At 41.6% G+C, this 24,625-nt stretch overlaps 1 protein-coding gene across 2 annotated transcripts in view; it reads right to left on the reverse strand.

Moving 5' to 3' along the window:
• Positions 1 to 24,625, reverse strand: part of lasp1 (LIM and SH3 protein 1) — a 36,219-nt gene that overhangs the window by 9,182 nt on the left and 2,412 nt on the right. For both annotated transcript variants that reach the window (XM_067571384.1, XM_067571385.1), the window contains exons 2-4: positions 15,326 to 15,420; positions 8,084 to 8,168; positions 2,697 to 2,804 (exon numbers count right to left, since the gene is read on the reverse strand). In XM_067571384.1, the coding sequence (XP_067427485.1) occupies positions 2,697 to 2,804; positions 8,084 to 8,168; positions 15,326 to 15,420 (288 nt within the window). The remainder of the gene's footprint in view (positions 1 to 2,696; positions 2,805 to 8,083; positions 8,169 to 15,325; positions 15,421 to 24,625) is intronic.

Consider the following 24,625-nt stretch of genomic DNA (forward strand, 5'->3'; position numbering starts at 1 on the left):
TATCTAATTCTTCATTTAAGCCACTAGGGTGTAGCATTTTAAGGTAGAAGATATATCTGCATTCACATCAGGAGTAAAATTTGATCTATATTTCCACCATGAAGATTAGGAATCATCATGCCAATGCCACAGAGTACCAAATCCAAAGTAGAATGATGTCTCTTTGTTTTTTCTATATATTGGATGCTACATTTGGTGCATGGCAGACAACATTACTAGAGCTGCATGTTGTCATTTTGTACTCTTACAGTTAGAACATGCAGCTTAAATTCGTCAAGGGAAAAAAAAAAAAACCTGTGGCATTGTCCAAACGTCCCTGGTGGATGAAGTTTTTGTGTGTGTCTGTGTGTACCAGTGTGTCCTAAACATCCCTTTGCTCTAGTAAAAGAAAAAAGCGGAAGAGAATGAAAAGATCTCTTTGCCAATGTCATCAACAGATAAAATGTTGAAGTGTGTTTTCACAACATTACATATCTCACACCCAAGTGGTGAACAGGTAGTATTAAATATACAAGAGAATGTTTTTTTTTGCTTTTTGGGTTTACATTCGGTGAATAATTCATTTCTGTTTTTCCTCATAAGCCTTTGCAAATGCCTCGTGGATACCCTCTCATCAGAAACTGATCAAAGAGTTTGTAGGTTTCTATTTGGAAATCATCATCCCTTGTAAAGATGCATCTAAGCCCTAAGAAATGAACTATAGGGCACAACTTTTTTGAGGGGGACAGAATGATAGTTTGAGTAGTGTAAAGGACTATTTCTGCCTGAGGGTTTGGTGAAGAGCGTGGTGTAAATGTTTCTCCCATTATAGATTACCCATGTGTCCAAAAAAACTTACTTAGTGACTGTCACATTCCATGTTGAATTCAACTGAATCAATAAAATTGTTGAGATACTATGAAAAAAGCCTGGAGATCATAATTAGTAGCATTCCAAATCAGAAATATGTCATAAATATATCTTTTCCAAAACACAACAAATTGCAAAAATTGATTATTATTGTACACATGTTGGTGTTCAAATCAACCCATAAAAAGGTTTGCATAGTCATGGGCGAAGCTTACGCCCATAACAGTGCCATGTCTCTGGAGAGACATTAAGAAAGTGGTTTATTATCAAAGCAATTTCGAACATGTCGACCAGGAAGTTAGTTGGGGGAATGTTCTCTGGCCTGACGTCAAGAAAAACACCTTAAAGCCCGGATGAGTGAGACCTATTGGTATAAAGGCTGCCTGCATCCACAGTAACCAGGAGAAGATCACTACTGTTATGTGTCACTTCAGAGAGTTGAGTTATTAATGATTGAAGCTTTTCAATCAATAGTCTGATGTGATAAAGTTTCAGTAAGAGAACCAATACTCGCTATAATAGGGCGACATTTTGGCAACCCCTCCGTAGGCTTGTGTACTTTAGGTAGGTCATAAATGGTTTGATGGGAAAATCATTAGTCGAGTACTTGTATTGAGACTGACTGATATGACTACTGCACCAGAGAAGAAGACAAACAAAGGACGGTTTTTGAAAGCGCAGCTCAACCCTTGCGAACCACTTGTTTATCAGACTAAAAACATTTCGCAACGTGCTTGAATCCATCCCGCCATAATGCACGTTATCTTGATGTGGCTTGTGTGTTTGAGCCCATAAATACATGTAATATATGTGCATCCTTCTCTGTCTTGCAAAACGTCCTTGATCTCACACACACGCGAGATCTTTCATCAAGTGAAAGCAGTAATTACCCATCACCCTTCACCCTAATTATACCATTAGTGAGACCGGTGCAGCAACTGGTTATGTGTAATGACGTATATGTTGTTGTGTTTCCCATAGAAATGAAGGCCTTTTCAGCTGACTTAAGCAGTCTGTGGATGCAATGTAAACACTGCATGCATTTCTACATCGCTGCTCTGTATTTACACAGAAATGGCAAATCAATAACTGTGGCCGAGGGAGAGAGGAGAGAAGAGTGGAGGAGAATGGACCGTGTGGTAAGCGATTGGAGGAGAATTCCATCACTATAAATGAGGAGCGCTGTGAGCAGAAGAAGAAGCCTGACATTTACTGTGACTAAGTAGGAGGATGAAAGCTACTTAAAAAAAACAACAACATGACAAATATTACAAAACCTGAGATCTTAATCTGGCGGAGCTCTCGGAGGCCGAAGAAAGAGGAGGTGATGAGCTAAATAAAGGAAATGATAAAATCTACTGGTTCTGGTGGTTGCATGTATGAATATTGAGCTGACGTTGGTATACAGTACCAGTCAAACATTTTGACTGGTACTGTAAGTATCAGTCTTTAACTTTGAACAACGTAAGCATGAGCTGCCTAAAGGTTATCTTGAAGATGTGATGTCAACTATTCTCAAGGCAGGAGAAGACAACTTTCCAGTGTACTTCATGTAGATTAATTATCCTCCTCAGAACGAATTCTCGGTTCAATATAGGCAAAGAGATTATACTCATTAGTCACTATTACAGACATTAGAAGAGCCTTAAATGTTCAGTCTAGGGCTGCAACTTAAGATTATTTTCTTTATCAGCGTTTGGTCTATGAAATGTCAGTCAATTTTGTCAATCAACATTTTTTCTTGGGAAAAAAAACCACAACAGCTGCTTGTCTTCGTTTCAAATACTGAACATTTAGAGTTCTTCTGTCAAGACTTAAGACAGATGGGTTTAAGTGGTGACACTTACATTGCTGATTTGGTCCTGCGATTTCTTAATTCTCTGCAACTCTGGCGTGTCTGTGACCACATGGAAAGCTTTCCCTTTATTCTTCTCAAAATCCTCCCTGTAGAGAACCTGCACAGAAAAAAAAACAAAAACGACCATGTTAGAAACAAAGAGAAGGTTTCACACATAAAACAGTGAATATGTAGCAGATTAATAACACTGTCAGATCAACAGCGCGTGAGTCAACAAGGAAAATCCAACAAATACTGTATAAATGATTATTTATAGATGCTCTGACCTAGATTCTTTCAACATATACGGATTTTTTTTTTTGAAAATCACAAAACTGGTGTGTTTTTCAGAAAGAATGTAATGCTTTTCACCTATTTCACCTGTGGCATCAGCGTCCACCTTATAAGTACTTATACTTGGCTTGACAAATGGATCAGTCCTGCGTTTTAATGAGCTACGCTTTAGCCTAATAAAATACTTTTATAGCAGCGGGGAAAACAGCTTTACTGTTGAGTTTATTAAAGCTTGACACCGTTAGATGAATGAACATGAAATTGCTGAAATGTAATCCTCTAGTGAAATGAACTTTCTGCTGATTTTTTTAAAGTATTTTCTTGACTGTAGATCACTTTAGTACTATTTTGTTAGTGTGTTAGGCTGGTCATGTTTCTTACTATAACAACAAACTTGTGTCAACAGTAGTGACTGTAACTCTGGATTCGGCAGACATACCAAGACGTTTCTACGTTGAATAGAGTATTTCCTGCAGTCATGGGCAGAAATAATCAATTTTTTTATGCATAAACTTCCAATGTAACCAGCATCAGCATGCGTGCGTGTTTCGTGTGCAAGCAAAGTAAGCTTGGGCCTATATTGCATAGTCTTTTGTGGTGAAGTTCGCTTCCTGTTTGCTGGGGAGTGAATGCCAGCATCCATATATGGTCAAAATAAGAGGTAGTGTATGACAAGTCTGTGTGTGTGAGTGACTGTTGAGTGTGTGTTTTTCCAGCCTTCCCACCCTATCCTGACCCTGAGGGCAGTGGAGGAAATGTCCAGCCCATGCGAGCGTCAGATGAGTATCAGAAATTACAATGCATGGGCGCGCTACCTCACTGCTGCCCTGTGGCTGGTTGAGTGTTCAAACCCACAAACTGCCACTTTTACAAAACCTGAAGCAGGAAGTAAGATACATGATTTTGTTTTTAAACCAACAGCTTTGCTTTCTCACTTCTTCTCCATCTGACCTCTTCGGCACGTGCCCAATGACATTACAACAATGACAAATCGTTTAATTCCACCTCCCTATTCCTGCCTCCGTGGTGACTGCACCGGTTTCCTGCACTGCCCCAATGATGAAGCCAACTCGGACTGTCTATTACCAGGAAACAAAGCTCCATCCCCTCTGTACTCTCCCCCGACTTCCACGTAATGTCTGACACTGCTATACAGAGTGCTGACCAATCCTCCTCTCATCTCCCCAACCGCCCTTGTGATGACATGACGTGGCAATGATTCATAGCTAACGTTTAAATGCGTGTGTGTGTGTGATGCGGCGTGATGCGTTCATATCTGCTGTCACCCTCCCTAGCGTGACGTCCACAGAGAAAATGAAGCGAAATCTATGGCTGATCCTCATTCTACGGCAAATTATACACGGCTCTCAAGCCTGCGCACAAAGATAAGTCGTGAAGAAGATTAATGTGGCCTCGACCCATCTTTGTCCTTCGTTCTCTCTCTCCGTTCTCATCAGTCAACGTATGATCCTCCCCCTATTTTTATTTCTCAGTCCATCTCCTTTGTCTTTTTGGGTCTATGCAACAGCTTCTTCTTCTTCTTCTCCTCCAATCATGCCTCTGCTTTCGTTCCCCACCCACACTCCCCACTCTCTCTCTCTGTGCTCCCTTTTTCATTCATTCATATTTTACTGCCTCAACAGCAAAAGACAGAATCATCCCACAGAGCTGGAGCTCTTCCTCATTATAATCTTTCTCTCTGCTTCTATTTGCATTCCTCTAGCTTTCCTTCCTCTGGGGATTTTACTTTTATCTCTTCCTCTTTCACCCTGCACTCCTCCCTCTCTCTGTGTTGGTGCCTTCCTGTCTCTTCCTTTTTTTTTTTTTCTTCCTTTGCTCATGTGCGCCTCATTGCTCTCCCATCTCCTCCTCCCTAATTCGCTCTCTCCGTTTTCTTTATTTCTCTTTCTCGCCGTCTTGTTTCTTTCTGTTTCCCCCTGCAAAGTCTTGTAATGAGGTGTGACAAACCTCTAGCCTGCTACCATAGCAATAGGGTTCCCGTAGCAACGCGGCAGCGGCGGTGGCGAAGGGTTAGATGGCCACAGTACTCAACAAACAACTTCCTTGCACTGCCACAAACATAATAGTACCGTGATGGCACACAATCATAACAGTGCAAGAGGCTTATTCCATATAATCTAAACATATCTACATCAACATGTGCATGTGTCTGAGTAGTGTGAGTTATATATATATATATATATATATATATATATATATATATATATATATATATATATATATATATATATATATATATATATATATTTAAATTATTTATTGTAATTCATTTAAAAATGAAAGAAAAAGTGAAATCAGAGAAAGAAATCAGCTGTTTTTTTCCTTCACTTTCTGTCAGCAAAAGCATATTTTGAGAAGTTTTGCGAGAAGGACTCTGTTGACTTCAGCTGTATCCTCATTTTGAGGGGAATTTTTTTTATTTATCGTAAATCATTTTCTACTTCCTGTGAAAGCCTTGGGTTTTTTTTAGTGAAGTCATAGTTTCCTGTCCACTGTGAATACTGTACTGTGACGTCACACGACCGCTTCAGAGGAGACAAAGAAAATGTCACAAAGAGCTACGCTGGTCTTTATCCGTGATCACATGAATCCTCCGTGTCACACGCAAAAACATCTTTTGTGTATTCATAATCTCATACTTAGTTTAGTGTCAGTGATAAACCCCTTAGTATAACGACTGTCTCTTGGTGTATGGTTGAGTGTTTTGTGGGGGGCTGTTAGGATGCACAATCCATGTAGAAAAACACCATCTGTCTCCTCGATTCATCAGCTATCCCCCCCCCCCCCTCCTCCTCCCCGTATGACCACTGACCCCACCTCAATACTCCACAAAACCCCTTCTCACATACAAACACCCCTCATCTCATCCGTAGCGTTTGACACTGACACTCGGATAAGACGAGGCCCCGAAGCCCCGCCCCCTCTCCACGCACAGCACTCTCTTCTATTAGATGTTGATAAAACAAGCCTTTCCTTCAGCTTCTCCCTCCTTCTTCATATCCAGATTATTATATCAGTTCCTCCAACCATCTTTTGTGATTGATGAGGCTCAAAATGACTGAAATTGAAAGGACGATTCTACTAAACTGGGCTAAAAAAACAAATTTCTGTGAAATTTCATTTTTGGATGACTTGTGTTTTGTTGCTTGCAGTGGTGACGTAAGTGATCATATTGATAGACAAGTTCCTAGAATACGAATGAACATGCCCCAGACATCGTAGCACAAATAAGAGAAGTGAAACGTGAGGTTTCTACAGCGTTCAAGGTTCACAGTTGTCTGCCACACTATCTAATATCATTTTATACTCATTCTATGTTTGAGTTATGTTTCCTTTAACTAGAAGTAGCCAAAGTGGGAAAACGTTGTCGTACGTCTTCTGGTGAGTACAAATCTCTCACTCTCTCTATCAGAGCAATCTTCATTAAAGCAAAAAACACATGACCCAGTTCAGATGGATATTTTGGTCTTATGATTTTTTTTTTTTGCCTTACAATATATTTGGGTCTCTCTTATTTTAGCTTCTGCGGGAACAGCCGTAGTAGTGTTTCCTGTGGTTACAAATCAGACCTAGACTGGGGACCGTTTAGAGAAAAATAGGAGATAATTTGGGAGGATTTATCGTCAATACACTTGGGTGGCCCCTTCAAAAAAAAATGTGCAGAACAAAAACGAAAGAGAAAATAAAAGTGCATCAGTACTAGGTCACACAGCAGTTAGGAACTCTGATTGTGTGACATAAAAAAGCAGTAAAGCACACAGTTTATTAGGGTATAAAGCAGTTTGCAAACATCATAAAAAAGCAACTGAATGTCATACACATGAACACTAAAGATAACAGCGGTATGAAAAGAGAGGGTTGTTACACAAGGTTAAGCTGGGATTATTACACCATATTAAGGTTATTTTGGGTGAGCTCTACCATTCTGGAGTATGGGGTGTGTCAACTGACAAGCCCCGCCTTCACCTACCACCAACCAATCAGATGTAAGACCAACTTTTGTCACCGCAACCCATTTTGTGGACACATCTACATACCTCTGATGAAAGGGGGGGGGGGGGGGTGCAATGTGTACATCTGTGTGTAATTTTAGCAAATGTTGCTACAGTCAGGTTCAACTAGGGTCAAATTTAGTTACCACAGTAAACTATTTTTCCTGACTAACCTGTTTCCAGTGAGGCTAATTATCAGGCTGAGCTTACACCTGAGCTTAGGCAGCAATGCAATACTCACTCAGCTAAGAAGCAGTGCTTTCTCCAGAGTCGTTAATGACAAAGTTTTAACATTTCATTGAAACTAAAATGGTGAATGCAGCTTATAACCGGTTTTAAGACATTCATGCTGCAATACTTTCTCACGTAACAAAGATTTTCCCCCCCAACTGGTGATAAAAGGAAAAGGGAAGTGCTAAAAAAAAAAGATGCATTACTCACTTTTAAATATAATTTGAGGGCATACTAGTACTGTAATTGTAATGTATTGTTGAACTCAGCAATTAAAAGACGGAACCGATAATAGGGGAAGTTGTCATTTCATCCACACAGATAGAGAGCCTCCAAAACTACCGCAACATTTCTTGTATCAGAACTGCTCACCTCTGAGGCTGCGTACCACTGACCTGTACCTGGCCGGCCAAGTTTCCTTATTTTCTTGGCGATGTCTTCCATCTTTTTGTCTCCATAACATTTTATTTATCATACGATTACATGGCCATAGATCCCCCTCAGCTCTCTCTCTCTCTCTCTTTCCAAGTCTCTTACTTGTCCACTGTGAATCAATTTCATGCTTGGCTTCTCAGGTCTGTCTTAAAGCTGTGAGTACGCAGTTATCTTGAATGTTTATTAAACCAGGTCTGAATTAAGACTGATTATTTATCTGAAAGTTGGCTTTGTGAAAGCACTTACTCCCAGATCAATTTTAAAAAAGGTTAACTCAAGTCAGGCTTTTTCAAATTAAGCATTTCTTTTTATTGCCTCTTTTGTGGAACAGTGCCAACGTGTGAACAAACTGTATGCATGTCTCACAGCTTGAATTTGATTTAGCCATGAATCCTATGGGTAAGCTGCTGGCATGAAGAGTTACCTGGCTCTGCATCTTGCTCTGCTGTTTGAGGCGGAGGTTCTCTGGAGTGTCAGCCACACAGGTGAAGTTTGTCTTGGGGTAGTGTCTGTATAATAAAACACACAAAACAGCACAGAATATCAGTACACAGTAAACACACACGGGCAGATGCCAGCTTTTACCCAGACTCCCACTGTGATGCTCAAGCCTAGACTCTAAAGAGAAAAAAAAACAGCATATCTCAAGCAGTGTGCAGTCTGTGGCCCCACAGTGGGGGCATTTGTTATTCAAGGTGGTCCTGAGGTTGAGTTAGGAGCCCCTGTAGACAAAAGGCATGTCAGTATAACACACAATGCTCTGTCAGTGGGAGCCAAGGTAGCCTGAAAAAGAGGAAGTGAGGCAGGGGCTGTGTAGGGAAGGGGGGAGATGAGAGCCTCAAGGTTGCAGAGTTTTGGAGGCGAGCCATAGCAGGTGTGGAAAAAGCTTTCCAAGCTTACAAATAACAGGCACACACAGGCACATACACACACACACACACACACACACACACAGAGGCACATACACTCATGGGCACGGCCCTATGGGGGATAACAGGAAGAGGGATAGCGCGCAACAGACCCAGCAACAGGGTCAAAGAGACAGTGGGTGAGTGTGAATGATGTCATGGGCAGCCCCCCTTCAGCGGAGCGTGAAGGCGAGTCTCTTTTCTGAATGGATTCTGGGAATTTTCTTGACAGCCGCAGACCCGTAACCACCCGACCTCCTATTGCTCAGTAGAAAAACGCTCTGCCTGAAACAAATACAACAAACATAAATATAACAGACGTAAGCATTACGCACGCACGGCTTCCACGCAGACATGCATGCATGCGGCATACCGAGCATCATTCCAAAAGCCATTCATCACACGCTTGCTTATTGATTGTTCAAACTGATGTCAACGGTTTTACGCGTGCAAGGCATAAGTCTGTGTTTTTATACACTGGAGGCTTCTGTGCACAAGTAGCCTTCAGGTCCACTAATAATGATGCCTTGCAGTTCAGTGTGTCTTTAAAGGGGACCTATTACGCTTTTCCTTATTTTCAGTCATATACTTGATGTTACAATGTCGGATGTTCATATTAAACATATGTAGAAGTGATCCCTGTGAGCAAAAAGCACCGGCTTCAGGCTTCTCCGAACACTCCGTTTCCGACGTTTTTCCTACTTTCAGCCTGAGTTGACGTCGGCTCGTGACGGATTTCTCTACATGGTCATCTACTTCATGCACAACGCATGAGGTCACTACTCCGCTCCACCAACATTATGGAATTCTTCCATTGTTTTGGGGGTAGACACACCGAGCCATGACTTGAGTCGAGCTGGCACGCTGTGAGTGTTTTTCCATTACACAGTACGGCAAAGTAAAATAAGTTGTTTACCTGTTGAAGGTGTGATGGTCAGAGCCAGTGTTTGATAAATAAAGAGTTTTTTTGAACTGTGAATCATGCAAAGCCACTCTAGTGGAGTCCAAAAATAAAAATACAGAGCTGGAAATGAGCATAATAGGTCCTCTTTAAGGCAGTGAAAACACATGGCTCAAATCCAGCAGGAGAAGAAGAGCCGGCACAGCTTATTAACAACTCAGATGGACTGTAGTTCCCAGCCTGCCTCAGGGCGCTGGGTGACCTCAAAAAATCTTCAACCACTATCCGTGCCTCTGGGTAACCCATTTAGGCAATATGGTTTCCGTTTCCTTGACAACATGGTAAATAAACTGTATTAGCATTCATCCTGATGTGATTATGGGATGTAAAAAAAATTAACAAAGGACTGTGGTTGAAGTATTTTACATAAAGAACTGTAAAAACTGAAAAAAAAAAAACATGTGAGCCACTTGAAAGAAACCCCAAGGACAGTTTCAAAGAGTGGGAGGTGGAAAATAAATGTAGTAGGATCTGAACAAGAGCAGAAGTTGATTGATGTCAGCGTTCCAAGCTCTGCGATATACAACAAACCCGAGCACTTGATCCCTTGCTTGCATCCATCCATAAGGCTGGAAACAAAAGCAAGTCTGTGCACGCTCACAGTTGGCTTTTACAACTTCTAGTACTCATTTACCTGAAACGGCGGCTATCAGAAACATTCAGATGTAGTGGTTTGCTAGTTTGCTGGTTAGCACCTGAGGCCGGGCATGGAGGCGAAGCAAGCTAATCAAACGATGCAAATGAAACTACGCTAAGATAAGATAATCAAAGGAGCAAAGATCCCACAAAGACACGCCACTCTTTTGTCATTTACAGGTGCCCTCTGCCACTGTTGAGTGCAAACATCTATTTATAACATCTCAAAGGAATAATGAACAAGCCCGCGTGGCTGGAAATCGAGAGGAATATTTTTTAGGACCCGCTCTTCATAGCGTAGCAGTAAAGCTAATTCATGCTCAATACAGCTGTCTACTCAGCCTGCGTAACAGCAACCCAAAGCATGTTTTCAGGCTTCAAGTCTATTTTCCTCTGTTTTACATGTGTAACTACAGTAATTTGGCTCTGAGCGCTTCCAACATGCGGATGACCTACACTCAACACTGTACCTGAACGCCTCCAGCGTACACACAGATGGAGCTGCTCACTCTACGCTTTCTGTGTGGACACAGTGTTAAGATATGAAAATAAAGCTGATTTTTGAATATGTCATGATAGTTGCGTCTGACAAATGCATATCTGTATGGACACAATTGACATAAATAAAAACAGATTTTGCAAAATTAATTTTTTTGACTGCTGTAAATGTTTCTCTTTCTTGAAGGATATCTCAAAGCCAGGGAATAAATAATATCTATTAATATTTTCTGGCTTGGGTGTATCTAGGTTGTGGTGGAACACACTTCCTTTCACGGAGCTAAAAACCGCTCTGTTTGTCGGAGACAAGAGGCACAAGTTTCAGTCTCACACGCCCTCACAACCAGCATCTGTGTTAACAGCTTTCCTGTCATCAATGTGTCTTTAGAAAGTGTCCTTGCACTTAAGGTTCAAGCAAATTGTTATACAAACATACAACAAGGTGGCAGATATAAGCTTAGTCACTCAGTGAGGATCTTGTAATGTGTGTCTGAGTGTGTAACCATGCTTATATTTTTTTTTTTTGCCTGTATGAGTGAGTCACAAGAACACTCATCTATCTGTCAGGTTGTATAACAAGGTAATAAGTCGCAGGCCGGAATGTGTGACACATGCACAAACTCAGTTAGCCCTGTGAACTCTAAAGAAGGAGTGATCAAAATGGAAGGGAGGTACGGCTGGGGGGGTGGTGGAGGAGTGAGGGGGGCCACGCATGTGTAATCACACGCATATGCACACACACACACACACACAAACCGTCTATCGTGCAGGAGGAGAGACCTGTTTGCATACTGGGACCAGGAGATGTTGTGGCCGGCTTGACCCTGTGAGACCTGGAAAGGTTGTAATGTATTATTCAAGAGGGACATTTCATCAACATGTACATATCACCAAACTCAACAAGTTCAATGACTGACAAGGCAATCATGATAAAAGTCTCATCACAGAACATCACAGTGGAGGAACTGTAGTTAGCAGCACGGGTGAAAGACAGCTAGCAAATAACAGGATATCTGCTGTACCTGACTGGCTGAATCCATTATACACAGTGACGCTCATATATCAGAGCTCATAAGGTCCCGTTTCGACCAAAAGTTTCAGGTACTTTAGCACCAGAGGAGCTAATCTCAGAAACTAAACTTGGAACTAAAAGTCTCCGTAGAGCAATCCTGTTTGCGTTTCCACTGTATCTGAGGAACCAGGTAGATCATGAACATTAGACCCATGAAGAATTAAAAAAAAAACAAAAAAAACAAAAAAAAAACAGCAGCGCTTGAAATGTAGCATTCACACATGAAGAAAAAACAACACAGCTTTGTCCTGTTCTTTGTATTTGAGTTGGATGTAATGAATGAATGAAAAGGAGAAATGCAGAGGAGAAAACTAAAACCGAAACTAAGAGCGTCTGTCTCTACAGTCGATCATCTGTTGAGTGTAAATCATCCGATTGTTTGACGGCGGACATGACCGACATCAAACAATCAGAAAATAACTTTTTATTTCTCTCATTCACTGGATTTGTTCTAGCTACCGCTGCTCCCTCCTCTCCTCATTCACTCTCTAGCCGGCTCATCCACCGCTGCAGTTTCTCCCTCTGTCACTCACACTCTCGAGTCCGGAAGCCGAAAGCAAAACCTGAATTCACTTTTAACATTAACAAATGAAGAGAAATGTCCTCCCCTCGTCCTAAATCGATACTAGAATAACTTGTTTCTTGTTTTATGAATGAAGTGGTACACACGATTTAACCAATCAGCGACGGTCGTCCCTGCAAACCCCGCCACCAAAGCTCCTGTACTTTTGGAGAGTACTATCCCCTCAGCAGAGACTTTCTAGAGGGTAAAACAATCCCCTTAGAACGTAATTTAGACCCCGGTTCCTCCGGTGGAAACGCAGGTAGAGGAACTGAGTTCCTCAGAAGGTTCTTAGTCCCTGGGGAAAGTTCCTGCGGTTGAAACGCAGCTTTTGATATTTTACTGACTAGACCTCTTTTCTTCAGCTTTCAATGAGAAAGCAACCTTTCCCAGACTGATACAGAAGGCAGCACAGACCAGGAAGTGACCTGCAGTGGCACGCCACAGTGTGAAAGTGGTTTTAATCACGACTGGTTATTTATTAACAACATATCGAGAAATGACCTCAAACTGTGATTCCAGATAGTGTGAGATGGATATTAACTCGCAGGCGAGTTTACATCCGTGACACTAAATCAAGACATTTGTCAAAAGTTTTAACAATGGTGCATTGATGTCCAAAAAAATGTCAGACTATCAGCCATTAACGCAGCATCCCAACAATGGCTCCGGCAGCCTCCGGAGGAACTGAAGAATTTATGTGTCTACTTATTTGCCCTCTTAAATCTCTCACAATCCCCCCTGTGACTCTAGTATCTAATCAGGGATGGGATTCTCAGGGAAGAAGCGGGTAGGAATACAGTAAAAACAAACAACGCCTATATCAATTACTAAGGACAAATATAGAGTAATGATAAAGTAGTTATCCCACATAATAATAACAGAGAACGTAGCCTACATTCCTTTCCTGAAGTGGGAGGCACTTCCACTGATGATGTTTACTCTAACGAGGCTTGTTTTAAACAAACGGAAAGAGGCATAATAAACAGGCTCCCGCAGGCTCACTCCTGCTGGCGCGGTGAGCGGAGGGAACATCACGAGCAGGAAAGATGAAAAGAGATGGCGCTTTAGTCTGTGGAAAACAAAAGGTGACAGCGGGACGACACCTGCTGCAGGCGGTTAACTGATTGATCTAGATGTGAAGGATCAGAAGTCGACACAGTGTCTCAGTGAGACATTCAATAAGGAAAACATTGCATTTTTCAAGACACAAATTATAATATTTATAATTATAATATAAGGTTATAATTAGGCCTGTAGAGAGGTGTTAGTCACCTAACCCCATATTCTCAAATGTAGAGCCTCGACAGGAAACTAATCTGCAGCTATTTTGATAATCAAATAATTGTTTTAGTCACTTTTTTGAAGAAAAGAGGATTTTGAAGCTTTTCTGTGTCATACATCTTTTCTGTGTCATACATCAGTGACAAAAAACGATAATAAAGCACTAACAAGCCTTTTCCATGGAAGACATTTTGATATGTGGCAGTAGGAAAAGCACAGATGTAAATAGTCAAGTTAATAATGGCTGAATTTGAATGGCTGAATGTAGTTGCTTCAGTTTCAGGATACTAGCGCTGCTCATGTTGGCTCACTGTAACACTGCCGTGGCTTCTTGGGACACTTTAATAGAACTGAGCCATTGTTAACATTATTGGTAACATCTGTGCTTTTCCTGCAATGTCAAGTCAAAATGTCTGCTGCAAAAAATGCCTATTACATCCTTTTTTCGATGCTCGTGTGTGTGTGAGGACAAATAGACACACTCAGCAGTAAGCTGGTTGCACTCCAGAAACAGTTCAACACATCTGGTTAACCTGGAAATTATTTGCATGTATGGAGGAGTTTTGCCTATCTAGATCGGGCAAGTAATAACGTATTTTGTTCTATTCTCTCAGTTTAACATGCGGTAGAAAAACTGTTTCATCTCGAGAGAATATGTGCAATTATCCTAAAGCTGCGTGACTACATTTTGCACACGACACACAAGTCAGGAGCAAAAAAGGAATTAGGGGGTTAACTACTGGAGTACCTGGTTAGTTGCGAAATCAGACTGAATCATTCCTTACATCTGTGTTGTCTGATTGGGAACATGTTTATTGGTCTTTGTGGCAACAAAAACGCTCATGTAGCCAACTTTTGGACCATTACAGTGCAACAAATTTGCTTTGCGTTCATCCAGTGCACTTTTAAGCCCTACGGCGAGCAGGATAAAAATCAATGCAAGGTTTTAGACATATGGAAAAGCATATTGTAGAGTTCTTTGCAAATATTCCTTGCCAAAAAACTGCTATCACTTTCTCATGTACTGGAAGGAGAAAACAATCAAGTGTCATGTTATTATACTCCAGTCTTGGCACAAATAACTTATCGCTGGTATTAATCTGTGCAACTGGCAATAAAATGGCAATTCAGGAAAAATGCAAAAAAAAAAACTTGTCAGAACATGAAGCAACACTTTCTCTCTGCATACCCTTTCAGAATATGCACACACACACACACACACTCACACACACACACACACGCACACACGCACACACATACGGGGGAGAGAAGAAAATCATTAGAAGTAAGGGGAGAGGGGATTCCATGGATTCCTGATGAGTATTTAGTGTGTGATTATGTGCTGAAGCGTGAGTGGACATGCTAGTTTTCAGTGTGTCCGCCTGTGTCACTGTAGAGGAACTTTAGGAATTTCCTTTGTTGATACCCCCCCCCCACTCCCCTCCCCTTCCCAACTGAGGAGGGGAGGAGGGAGGGAGCCACTTTCCCACACCACATATAGGCCTTTTTCTCTGAGGGGGGAGCTGGAATAGTCACAGATAAACAGCAGAGGAGGGATAGAGGGGCCTTAGTTGGGTTACAACACACTCTCACACACACACACACACATTTAGAGAGTCTTATTTCAGTCTGTGGACAGATTAAAGACTTCTGCCAGTGTCTTTGGGTTACAGGCTGAACCATACGAGTAAAAGAAAAAAAAAAAAAAGAGACATACACAGAATGATGATCTAGGGACAACTTACGCATTGCAGTATGGTCTCTTCTCGAAGCCTTTGTAATTCTTCATGTTTAGAGTCATTTTGCAGACCTCGCAGCTGAAGCATCCTTTATGCCAGTACTGTCAGAAACACAGAGAGAGAAGACAACATGTAAATGCAACAGATATTTGTGACGTTTTTTTCACTGAAAAGGAAAGTATACCATACACACACACACACACAAACACTGTTACACCAACTAGCACAGGAAAGCTAATTGAATGAGTAAGGTCAGAACTACTTTTTATTCCTTTGAGATTTCACAAGGACAAGAGCTGGATGCAGAGGGGAAAGAATAGTGACTGTTAAAAGAGTGTGTGAAACAAGACTAGGTCAAAACCTAGTGTCTAGCTGGACTGTGTATGAAATGCTAATTTGAAATGACAGATACAGGAAGTGGCAACACATGGCACCAAGCCCCCCCCCCCCCCCAAGGAAGAGCCAGCGGTAAATCCCCAAAGAGCTACACTGATCAGTTGATTGGATCATGTTCTCTGCGGGATGACGACGGACAGTAACTGGCTGATAATCTCGGGAGTCGGGCCGCTAGCGGCAGAGATGACCGGCTGGTCTCACCCAGATAGCGGCTCCTCGCGTCTCCGAAAACGTCGTAGTAAATTTCCAAACAGGCTTTATTTTTTTTGGGATAAACTGGCCACATATTGGGAATCTAAATGGTTACTTTCTCGCCTGAAAAAATATTGAAAATTAATAAAACAGAGAAGATTACAACAGCTTTTAGCCTGGCTCACAATCTATGCCATTGCTGCCGGTTGGTGTAAAATGCATTCTGCACTTGGCTGCCCCAAGCTCTAGCAGCCTTCTACCTTTCGGCTGACCAATGGTGTAACTTCATCACTCAGCGACTCACTCAGTCAGTCAAGGACAGACATTCGTGTTTATAGGCCGGGCCCACTGATGCCGTCCAGTCAAAACAGTATAGCAATGTGGAAACACAGCAGTTTGTGTGTGCAGGCACTGAGCAGATAAAGAAACTTCCACTTCTGCAAGCAAACTGTATGGTTACTATTTATAAGTAGACAGAGCTAGCTTTAATGAGGAAGAGCTGTAAAGTTTGTCACTGGCAAGTATATATCTGTTCGTCTAATCTGATGGCATCATTTTGACACCTTTATAATTAGATTATGAGCTCAGATCTACACGTGCAGCTTGCAGCTTTTGTCTGTTTTTTTAAGTTGGGCTCTGAAGGCCACATTTTGACTCCCTTCCTTCCGTCTGTTCATCTCTGCAGGCCTGCATGTTTCTGTAACTCCTCTATCCATCTTCATAAGAGGCCGTGCCTCTATCTTCCTCAGCACCCTTTCTCCCACCCACCGCCCTCTCGCCTCCTTTCCTTTTCTCTCCTGGCACTGGCCTGATCTGCAGCCTGAGGGTTCAAAGAGGGATCGAGGGAGGGAGGATTGGATAAAACTGGAAGGAGGGAGGAAACATGAAAGAAGGAGCTGGAAAGAGCGAGAGGAAGGGAGCAAGCAGGGGAGGGGTGGGCAAGAGAGAGAGAGAGAGAGAGAAAACGCCAGAGAGTGAAGCAATGATCTGGCTGCTCCTGCTATCGTCAAGGGAAGGGAGGGAGGAGTGCAAAGATATGGAGAGAGAGAAAGAGAAAGAACGGGAGGGAAAGAAAGAGGGAGTCCTTATTAACATGGCCTCAGGGTGCTCTGCCACCCCTCTCATTCTTTTTTCCACTCTTTATCAATTTATACACCAATTGCCCACACACAAAACACTAACCTTCCAAACAAACAGCACAGAAAAGATGTTTCAAAATAGAGGATGAAACTGCAGAAACACTAAAAAAAAAGTACAACATCACTTTCTCTGCATTCCTTTCACAAACACATGCAAGTTTGATTCCCAGCAGTCTTCTCTGGACAAGAAGCAGACAAAAAAAAATAAATCCATAATTTCCCTGTGTGCAGTGATAGTTTGATAATGCGGCGTGTGTTACAGCACCGATACACAGCTGGCAATAAATCACCAGGATGTTCAGGTTTTTGTAGACACAATCATGACGGTGCTATGTATGAAAACATGATGAATAACACGACACAATGAATGATTCACTTCAGACATCTCTCCTTCCATTATCGAATGATCTAAAATATGGCTTGAGGCTGGTCTTAAGAAAAGTCTTGTCTGTTCTGTCTGGATATAATGGACCACCCAGGGTGGTATGTGCTGACAACAGGCAAATTTATGTGTGTGTTTGACCTGGGTGTTTGTAGCTGCGGGCCTGCAATATTGTACAGAGGTGGACAAAAGAGAAGGCTCAAAATGGAAACTGGGCCTGAGCTCTGAATAGTGGAACAAACTCCTTATCCCACTACAATCCAATCAAGACCTGAGTAAGATCTCAGATGGACACGTAGTGTTACTTGTTCCATTGCGCTCTCTCTCTCTCTCTCTTCATTGCTCTGACTAGTACTGCGATGGTAATCCCTTTACAAACAACAGCATATTGCCGGCAGATTCCATTTCCTCTAGCTTCAGCTGATTTGCAGCTGTGGTGGCTGCCATCTTTGCATGCAGTTTGTTAGCAGCCCAGTGCAGCCACTGCTATTGTTATCCCCTTCTCGTTTCCCAGGGGCAGTTCTCCCTTCTGTGGTAATGGTAAACCAGGGATAAACCATCATGGTGTGTAGTAACACAGAAGTGTGAATTCAAATGCTGAAGATTAAGGAGAGCCTATCAGCTGAGCATGGACTTTGATACTTCTGTTGTTTCCCAGATAAATATTGACCTTGGATGTATTCCAGAGAACAAGCCTGCTCAACTCAACTGTTTAGCAAACTATTCCTAAGCCTCGCCCAACCTGCTAACCCACATTACACCCAGGACAACCCTCATCTCCCTCCCGTCGGGACTGGCTAAAAACTTGATATTTTCACCCGGATGGGTGTGGTTTTGCAGGACATAGCAGAGCACGCTTCAGCGAACTCCGTAACGATATGAGATCAGTTTATTTGATGCACGTCAAGTATGAAAGCGTGAATAATATACTATTCATATTTCCCTATCATTTGTATGTTAGGTGTTATATCTACGTATATGGAAATTGACAGTCTGCCTTGTGAGCCCGTTTGGGCAGCTATAGATGCAAGATGCTACACTGACATCAGAATACAGACTCCTATCTGAGTAGATTTTTATTGTTGGACATAATTTAGTCCATCTAAATATTCATATATTCTAGCACTATTTAGTTGTACATATTTTCCAGTGTAACTTTATGATGGTCGATTTGAGAATTTATCAACAGTCAGATAAAAGTCATTTGAAAATCTGCAGGGAAGTCTGGTCCTACGGTTGCAGCCGTGCGAGGAGGAAAAATGGAAATGCAACTTCATAAATCGATGATCACAAAAAAATAAAAAAATCACCTTTGTTTGAAGTTACAAATAGGCGTGAGGTCTCCTGTAGGTTTACTCTTGAGGTTAAGGCAAAGATTAGGTTAAAATACAACTTTTTAAAGTTACGGTTTTGTTGGCTTATCCAAAAAGTGACAAGATGACCCAACGCAAGCCAATGAGAACATGCATCAGCCACACGACACTCTGTGTGACGCAGGATGTTAAGGCACCGACCGCCCCTCGGTGAAATACCAAGTTATTAGGGAGTCCCCACCTCCCAATGCCTAATAGATAAAATGACCCTCTGAGACTGTTGTTCACTGCCTCTTGATTGAACAATTCACAGCAAGCAGACAGCTGAAAACACAGGTGTTAAAATGCACCGGAGGTGGTCAGAGCTGCATGTGTCCACACTTGCAGTATAGTGTGAATATTAAAACTTAAAATCCCTGACACATTAAAAAAGGACCACCTGGTGAACTTTCAGTATTATTATGGGTTTAATTGTGTGTGTCTGTGTGTGTGTGTGTGCATGTATCTGTCCGCAGTTAATCTCACATACTACTGCACCCATCAGCCAAACATTTTTTGTGCACATTTATGACTGTATGCTCAAGGACCTCTCGTGGTTGCAATAATTCACCATTATTGAAAAACCTCTTTTATAAGGCGTTTTATACCACCGTTGACTGCTGACTCTTCACTCCTCTTAACCAGCCTGTAGAGACAACAACTGCAGCAAAAAGGCACTTCAGTCAGTCGTCTAAACTAAAAAAACGAGTCTGTTTCAGGCCACATTTTGGCCTTTGTCGTTGCTCCAAATCTGACATCCATAGAAAAGTTTAGTCTCATCTTGAGCCGGAGCATCTGCAGATTCATTCCATACCTGATATGTCATTATCCGCTAGTCAGGCACAATACCAGATGAATAAATCCCAGTTTTTGTTAGCTTCACCACCATCTTGACTGAAAGGGAGCCGGGAGGGACAACTGAGTGAGATTCAACTCTTCTTTGTTTGGGGAGAGGAAGGTAGGGAGGGGCTTTATTTTGTGTGGTGCGTTACAACAAAATGTTTTAAATAAATAACAAAATGTTCTAAATAAATGCAGTGTTTAAATGGGGAAGATGGACTTATCGTCCTGTTTATTGTTACTCTTTAAAGTTTATAGAGTTAGGCGAACCCAGGAGGACGCTTGCTTACAATACCGTTACACGATTCTATGCTTTTTAAGGAAAACTGAAGACGCACCTGGTGGAGATCTGCACTCTACTGAGAGCAGTTCTGTATTTAGCCGGCCACAGGCATTTCTGTTTGTGGTTGAAACTGCAACCACTGCTGAGCACTGATGCCCACAGATAAAATCAAGTGTGTGCAGGGAGGTGAAATATAATCACAAGTGGTCACTCGGGACACATTTGAGACGCATTCTAATGTCAGACATGAACCACCACCCATCTCCTCTGAACTGAGGCACAATCTGAAGGAGGAAGGGACAAATACAGATGTGTGGGTGACATAAACATCCTAAATGTATGTTACAGATTCGATCCAGCAGTTAGCCTAGTCCGGCTCCAGGAAAACCTGGCTCTCGTGTACCGAGGCACGATCTGGCAGTCAGCTGGAAAATGAGGACACTGCAGAAATGGAGCCCTAGATATAAAACACCCTTAAAAAAAAAAAAAAAAAAAAGAAGACAGCACTGTCTCTCAGCATCAAGGTAGCTCAAGGGCACATGTGTATGCGTGTCTATATGTGTGTGTGTGAACGTTAAATGTGTGTTTGTACATGTGTGTAGTACTGTATGTAGGTTATATGTCTCACTGCATGATGTATGTGTGTCAGCGGAGATCTAAGACTCCAGTCACAAGCAAAAATGCTCAGTCAGCCTCACAGCTTCCTCTCGGTGGGAACCAAATACAAATTGGCCTGGACAAAAAACCCCGCAGCTATATGGGAGGTCAGCACAAATCCAGACACCATGTATGCACCATAGACTGTAGTACACACACACTCACATACACACACACATCAGACACACAGGGACGGTTAGTGAGAGTCTGACCAGGAGCGTGCCCTCACATGCTAACTACAGACTGATTGAAGACAATTAAGTTCCTGACTAAAAGGCATTAAAATGCTGCAGGCCTGTTGTGTCAAGCACTTCCTTTGTAACTATTAAGCTGTGTTTAGGCAGAAAACAGCCCTGTGTTACAACAGCGCAGGGGGCTACGCCGGTGGGAGCTTGATGTTTAAGGTTGCAGTGAGAAAATGAAATACAAGACAGGAAGTGTAGTCGGAGCAGACGGATTAATGCATTTGAAGGCACCAAAACACTTGCTTAACTATTATTAACTATTAATGTTTGTAATACTAACAGACAGGATTTTACAACTCTGGAAAGTTATCACGGAGGCAACTAATTTATCTTCTGTCACGCCAATCATGAGGTAAACAGTTGAATACGGCTTTCCCGGATTATATCCAATCGTGTTGCAGCAGAAGTCGGGACAAATTCAACTTTTTTGCTGGCGTTGTTTTGCCGGAGCACCGATGCATCAACGCACTGCCCCCGTTCAGATGAATGAGAGGGTTGCGTTTTCTCACAGCCTTTGTACTAGCTGCTACTTAAAACCATACCACTAACCACAGGTGCACATTAACAAAACCATCACTGTCGTTTGATTTTAATAGAAAACTCGTGGGAAACATTGGTTGGTCACCTACCAATGTAGAGAAAACAAATTTTCCATCAGTTGGTTGGTGTTCTTTTCTATACTGATAAGATGAGAATTTTTTGACAATATCATTTTATTTTTAGATGGAGGGGAAAAAAAATCATGTTAAACGGATTTGCATGGTCCACTCATCTGGTAATCATCTAATTAAGCATCAAAGAGAGTCTTATAACACTGAAGGACATCCCTTGAGACCCTGATGAAATGTTTCATGACTCTTGGTCAAATCAGTGGTGATTAACAGTACTTTAATCTACACTGCTTTGTTTTATACTTTAGAGGCTGGGTTTTTCTGAATTCTAAAAGATGTTTCAGATGTTGTTGACTCAGATGTTTATTTTAAACCAATAATGCCTCACTAAAACAAAAAAAAAACCACACACACACAGCGGGCCATTATAGCGGCTTAGTCCGTGGCTGTGTGAGTGTGAAAGATTATTCTTGCGTAAGATAGCACATGCCTAAAGACAAAGTGCCCACATCTGGTTGATACTAAAACAGGAAACTAACTCATTAAAGCACAATGGTTAATTATTGGCCCTACCTGACGCCATTAATTTCTACCCGAGCCGAGGGCTTTGTTGCTGGCGAGCGGGCTGACAGTGATTTGAACCGACACACTATGATGGAGTATGCACTTAACACAGTTCCCAAACCACTCCAGACGGTGATGTGCACTTAGCAACATACACATACTGCTGCCCCGGCAACGAGTCATTCAAAATAAAATTTAAAAAAAAAAAAAGCACTGTAAGGGTGAAACGCTCTTCTGCTTTATCATTAACGTGAATAAGGAAATGTTTTACGGCTTCGCAGCAGTTAACGCTGTCAGTTTGTCTTTCTGTTAATTTTAATTTAAAGCAGTGGAAGAAGGAGAGAAATAAAGCTGTAATAGATTGGGAAAGCAAACAGAACATGTGTACTAGTTCCTTTTTTCTGATTAAATTTACTAAGGAGAAGTACCTGGGCGCTCGCTGTGGAGTCAACTCAGGTGATTCAGACCGTGATGTGTGTGTTTGTGACTGTGAGTCACCGAAGGGAGGTGGACTGTGTGGTGGCTGGACCTTATTCCTCACCTCTTTTGGCATTCGGACAACATGAATCAGCTCTCAGAATAATCTGTCTAAATACAGGCAAGGTGGTAGACAAATTCCTATAAATCTGGGGGGGTCAGAGAAATAGCATTGGATCACCAGACAGAAAATGCAGACAAATCCCACCCGTTTAAATGACCGATACAATCCCTGGTTCATACTGGCACAATCAAAATGTTTGTATAAGACTGAAACGTAAACACTAAGGAGTTTAGTGATTACGTGAAGGATACAGGTCAAAGCATAAGCAGCTCTGATAAAGCACAGGGGAAAAAAAAAGGCTTTACTGTTTTCTAATCAAACCAATTTTTAGATTTCTTTTCACATGACTGTAGAGGGTGCATCATATATAAGCTCATTCATACAGTTATGACTGTACAGTGGCGGTGAACAGCTTGACCTTTGACCCCCTTTTTCACCCAGCAATTTCCTGGGATCGAGAAGCAGCAGCAGCAGTACAAACGAGGCTCACATCTTAACCCGAAAATCCCACGCCGGCGCCGAATAACACAGCAACCAATTTGTTGTAAATAATGAAAAACGGACACAACTCAGTCGCAAATATGTAAGCTGGGGTTAGAGAGAAACTGTATGTGTCAGATACGTCAGTGTGTGTGAGGCAAATTGTCTATGAAATCCGATTACAACACACACACTTTGGTTAATTCCAACTGTGTCTGCGCATTTAAGATCATGTGAACCAAGACGTGCGGCCGCTGTTTGTGCTTTGTATCTCCAGAATCTACAGAAAAAGTTTTAAGACACAAATAGATCATTCTTAAAAACAGGCCTGCAAAATAGGTTATTTTGTCAACCCGTTGAAACAGTTCTTTCATTGTTCGGATATGTTTCATGCCGTTTTATCAAATGCAATGGTGATGTTGTAAATATAACTGTTTGCTGTATGTAGAATAAGTACAAACATTGCGATTTTATGTATTTTTTTTAAAGGAGAGTAGTCCCAGTAAACAACAAAATTTCTTTTAGGGCTGCAACTGACAATCATGCTCATTATCGGTTCATCTGCCAATTTTTATCTATAAAATGTCACAAAACAGAGAAAAATGCTGTTATATTTTCTTAAAAACCACAGTGATGTCATCAAATGTCTTGTTTTGTCCAATCAACAGTCCAAAATCCAAAAACAATCAGTTTACTGTCACGTATGACACAAAAAAAAGCTTCATATCCTCTCATTTGAGAAGCTGCAACCAGGTTATGTTTGGCATTTTTCCTGCTGATTCATTTTCTGTTAATCAATTAATCAACTCGTTGTTGCAACTCTAATGCAGTCTAATCTTTCAAAATGCAATTAGTTATATATTCTGTGAGCGTACCAAAGCGAGATATCTTTTGAAATGCAGGGTTATTTCCTATCTTGTCTGCACTGTAAAAGCTTTCCCTGCTGATATAAGGGAAATCACCTCCAAACTGGCTTTCATCCATCCGTTTTTCTTTTAACTTTCTTCTCTACCAACAGTTTTTGCTTTGAGTGAAGCTGTCTATGAAACCTGGTGTCATGTTGGGAGCTCATGTGTTGCATAAAAACTACGTCTGACACAAGCGAACGGTTCTTGCTTCCGAAAAAAAAAACACATACATAACACTCACGAAAATGTTTTGACATTGTTAACATGTTCGTGAGCCAAAACACTTATTCAAGAGCCAGCTGAGATGTCTGCACTTCAACCTTACTTATTAAAAGATGAGCTGTGAGCTTTTCACATTATTTATAGACTTGTGAAATACTACGTTCACTGAAATAGTAGCTGATTTACTGCCCAGGAATTGGTTATATCACCTAATCTAGAGTTTAATGGCACATATATGTCACAGTTAAAAATTAATAAATCTCATAAAGTGATGTAGGAGGATTGAACGTCTTCTCCTGCATGTAGAAACGGGCTCTGTACAAAGTGCAGACAGCACGAAGGGATAGTAAGTGCACACACTCCGGCAGAGACGAGTGTTGCAAAGACGGATGAGCTTTAAGACGAGCCGCTCTGCACACTTCCTCTTAAAGTGACCCACAAACTAAACAAATCATCTCACTCCTACATACATCTGTGCATTAACGGAACGCTGA

Source organism: Thunnus thynnus, chromosome 17 (genome assembly GCF_963924715.1).
Source record: "Thunnus thynnus chromosome 17, fThuThy2.1, whole genome shotgun sequence".
Lineage (NCBI taxonomy): Eukaryota > Metazoa > Chordata > Actinopteri > Scombriformes > Scombridae > Thunnus > Thunnus thynnus.